The following is a 4,456-nucleotide window of genomic DNA, read 5'->3' as shown; positions in this document are numbered from 1 at the left end:
CCTGCTATGGGCAACCATGCTCCAGAATTCTACAGAAACCGAGAAGTGTATGAAATCACTGGAGGCCTGAAGGGTCTTGAATCTAGCTGTGGGGCTCCAGTATTGTAGAGATAAATAACATCAGGTAGCATATTGTAAAGTGATTTCAAAGACCCATTTTATCCTGACTCTATAAGTCTATTAAATTAGTAATATGAACATTTGGTCAAAGCATATTCTGTTTTGAGTTGGCTTAAATATTGATATTTTGACTAACATTTTTCTGAAGGTGGTAACGTTTTTGGGTAACTTTGTTTCTAAGTAAGTTTTCATAAAAGCAGTTTGTGTTCATGGTAGAAATTTGGGAAATCAGAAAAGTATAAAGGAACAAATTAAAATCATCCATAATCATGCCTTGGTTTCACGTTGTATAATGTAACACAATATATATAATTTAGTGTCTGGCTTTTTTCACTTAACATTATGTAGTAAGAATTCCTAGATACTAGATATTCTCCAATAACAAGATTTCTAGTGTGAAAATTTCATTGAATGATTTGCTCAGTCATTACCCTATCATTGATTTACATTGTTTCCAACCTAGTTTTCTCTGTTTAATATAATACTGTGAACTACATTCGTCGTAATAGTGATCATAGCATTTAGGAAGCACTTGCTATAATATATGCCAAGCACTGTGCTAAGTATACTTCACATGAATGATCTTATTTAGTCTCTAATATTCCTGTGAAGTAAGAACTATTGTAAGATGATATAAACAAGGATTAGCAGTTAATTAAAGTGTCCGTAGCAAGGAAGAGGATTTAACACAATCTGATATAAGCAAATATTCCAACTTGGTTTTTATTAATAAGTAAATCCGACTGTTCAAAGATTCCAATTGCCTATTAAAATGTGCAGTTACTGGCTCTAAATTAAGGAATCTATGAGATTCCTCTCCATTCCCTTCCTCCTTCTTTATAATTTTTTAAAGGAAGAAAGTCTCTAATGAATAGTGTTTTTTTTAGTTTAGTAATTGTTATTGCACCATGATAAAATAATGTGTTCTTTTTATATTCCTTAGTTTTTCTCTTTTTGTAGAGATATAATCAAAATAATACATTATGTACAGATTCAATATTTGTATATTCTATGAAATGATCACCGCAATAAATCTAATTAACATCCATCACCACATATAGTTTCAAGTTTTTTTTTTTTTCTTGTGATGAGAACTTTTATAGTTCTTATTTTGTGGTCTATAGAAGATAGTAAGAACATAGGCTCCAGAAATGAGCCTTTCATTTTTATTAGAGGACATTAAAACCATTGTAATTAAGAGAAAAAAAGGGGGAGGGCAAAAATTCTGAATTTTACCGTAGGTGGACATGTGTAATGTTCATATATTCTCATATACCTGAAGAAAAGGAACTGAATTAAACTAGCTAGCTGAGGCCCTGCTCCACCCGCACTGTTTTAATGAATAGATAAGGATGATTTGCAATCTGCACATCATTTGATGGCATAGAAAATAAGGGTTCTAAAGTGCTTAATGATGGTTGAAATGGTTTCATTTCTTAAGTAGTTCAAACTATCACTGTGGCTTAATACACCCTTTTGAAATAGCGCCAAACCGGCTCCGAACTTGAACAAAGTCTCAATCAGAGAATTCATAATTAAATGTAGCTTTAGAGGGTTAGTGATTCTAAAAATAGACCAAATCTTGTTTAAACCTGATTAATTTGTGAACATTCTGGAGCTAACATCTATTTACCTGGGCACCCACCAAACCCTAGGTGTTAACAAATGAAGAATTAAAGCCTTGAGAAATGAAAGAATAAAGGAAGGACCCAAACAGGTGCTTTCTTCAGAGCCTAACCAAAGACGTCTAGGGAGAAACGACCTTTGCTTTTCTAGACAAGAGGCCTCCAGCTGCCCCCCATCCTACACTGCGGGCGCGTCTCAGCCCATCAGGGGGTAGGGCAGCCGCCGTCCGTAGTCTTAGCGTCTTCCAGCCCCCGGCCCAACCCGGAGTCTCACTGGCTTTGGGCACCCTCGCTTTCGACCACCAGCAGCACCACCAGCACCGGGAGGAACGGCGGCATCGCGCGGGGTGCCCGGGACCCCCGGGGTCGGAGGGAGGGCGCCTGGGCTGCAGGCGGGCGGAGGGCGCGGCTGGGGCTGGGCGGCGCGCGTACCTAGCAGCCGCGCGCTCACGTCAAGGTTTGTTTCACAATCACCCGGGTGTTCTGGCCGGGGCTCCGGGCAGCCGCAGGGGAGCCTGGAGACCGTGCGGGGCGGCGGATGAGGTGCGGCGGCTGTGGCCCAGGGCACCTTCCCCCGGCTTCCCGAACCCTGCCCCGTCCGACCGGAGAGGGAGGATGGAAACACCAGCCGCGTTCTGAGCCCCTCCGGAAGATAACACTTTTCCCGCCACATCGCCCCGCGGCCCACGAGTCCATCTCCCAGAGGGGGCCGAGCGGAAAAGCGAGCAATGGCGGATAACCTGAGGAAACTGGTCTCCAACGAATCTTTAAGATCGATGCAGGACCAGCTGGAGTCCTGGCTGAGGCAGTACAACGTGAGTCAGGGTGGGAGACCCCCGGGGCTCGCCCCTCCCTCTAGTTCCTCGCACGAACCTCGGCGGGGGCTTCTTAGGGCTGGTCTCCGGGTGGCCGCTTTGCCAAGTCCCGCGGTTGTGATGCCTAACTGGGGCCCAGCGTCGGACCCGCATCGCCGGGAAGGAAGGAAAGTGCGGGTTCCCCTTTCTCCGTGCGGAGCGCGGGACTCGGAGTCTGGGAAGAGAGCACGCATTTTACCCAGCGGTAGCCAAGGACGCTGGCGGCCCTAGCAACGCGAAAGCCCTGCGAGCCGCCGGGGTCTGGTGGAGCCTGCCACTCTCCCACCTATCCCCTCCGCCAGCAGTCTACCCTCATACCCCTGACTTGAATTATTATTATTACTATTTTACTACATCCCTCCTCTTGCCTTTCCTCAAGTCTCCCACCCTGGGGATAACTTGTGGTTGTATCAGAATGGATTTTTATAAAAATACACCCAGGCGTTAGTACCCAGAAATCAGTGAAACGGGCAGTTTTTAACGTTGCGGGTTTCACTTGTGTGCTAGTCAGCATGGCAAGTAAGGCACAGTTTCAACACCAGGGCAGATTTCAGAAGGCCTGTTGCCAAGGCATGTGTAAGCCCATATTCTCTCATCAAACCCAGAAGCGTTCTTCAAATCTCCTTAATCCCCACCCCCACTCCAGCTCCAGTTAATCTCCACCACCCAGAGAGTAGAACTCCAGTGCTGAATTTTGCTTCGGTTGGTCTGTCTTAAAAAGGGGAGTCCTATTTTCACACAGCAAGTAGAACAGGGAGGCAGAAAGAGCTGGGGACACGGAATCAGTCCCCCTAGCTTCTACGTGTGGCTCTGCATAGAACTAGCTGAACCATTTGGGGCAACTTATTTAACCTCTGGGTCTCAGTACCCCCCCTGCTAAATGGGAGACTGGAATTAGATGATAGGTAAAGTTGCTTTCTATATCTCAAAGTTTTGAGTCTAGATCAGCTTGTTTCTGAAATTCTACCAGGAAAAATGCAACTGGTTGCTGTCATGAGTCCCTGGGCTTTCCTCTCCACCCTCTAACCAGGGCTCCTGGGAGGAGGGGAGCTCAAAGCATAGCTACAGCTTTCTCCTTAGCCTTCCTTCCTAGTGTTTACCCCCTTCGCGCACATTTAAAGAACCAGCGCTGATTATTCCTTCTCCACCGAGGTTGCAGGAAAACTAAAATTCACCTCTAGCACAAAGCCTTGGATTCCCCTTAGCACCTACCTTGAAAAGTGCCTACTTGTTACCTAGTCTCAGAAGGTTGAGAATAAAAAGTCCTATACATGTATTCACCCTTCTTAAAACTCCCTCTTACAAGAAAAAGTGTTTTTCTTGCTTGTGGTCTAAATTAACTCGGAATATTAAAAAGTGTATTCAGTTTGTCACTAGACAACATTTAACACAAATGATACTAGTAGTGGCTGGACCAAATTAAATGATTGCTTTGAAAATACCTGTAAGTACTGAGAAATGCCAAAGTTTATTGCACTTTCCCTTCTCACTGACACTGGTGCATCCCATTCCTCTGTTCTCACTGAAACCATTTTAATCTAGATTCTTCACCTGTCCCACCCCGCCCCCTAAAACACACACACACACACACACACACACACACACACCACAGACACACACACGAATAGTAGAGACTGCACTCTAAGAGATCAATGGCTTTCCAAATTTTGTGGCCATTCCCTGGGCAACATAATTTCTGCTCAACTCTTTGGCGTCTCTGTCACATTTGACTCTCGACACCCCTATTCTTCTTCAAATTCTAATAATTTGTCTCCTTGCCTCACCCACTCCCCTCTTGGAACTGTTCTTCAAGGGCCAGACTTTAGAAATCCTCTCTTCTACCTCCATTCCTGCTTC

The 4,456-nt window shown here is 44.8% G+C and overlaps 1 protein-coding gene across 1 annotated transcript in view; it reads left to right on the top strand.

Moving 5' to 3' along the window:
* The first annotated feature begins 2,473 nt into the window (after positions 1-2,473).
* The window catches only part of SPATA18 (spermatogenesis associated 18), a 30,348-nt gene continuing 28,365 nt past the window's right edge, over positions 2,474-4,456 (top strand). The window contains exon 1 of the mRNA XM_007456105.1: positions 2,474-2,560. Coding sequence (XP_007456167.1) covers positions 2,474-2,560 — 87 coding nt within the window. The remainder of the gene's footprint in view (positions 2,561-4,456) is intronic.

Source organism: Lipotes vexillifer, unplaced genomic scaffold, assembly GCF_000442215.2.
Source record: "Lipotes vexillifer unplaced genomic scaffold, Lipotes_vexillifer_v1.1 scaffold42, whole genome shotgun sequence".
Lineage (NCBI taxonomy): Eukaryota > Metazoa > Chordata > Mammalia > Artiodactyla > Lipotidae > Lipotes > Lipotes vexillifer.
The sequence above is the reverse complement of the archived record's forward strand: the minus strand, read 5'-3'. Positions and strand labels throughout refer to the sequence as shown.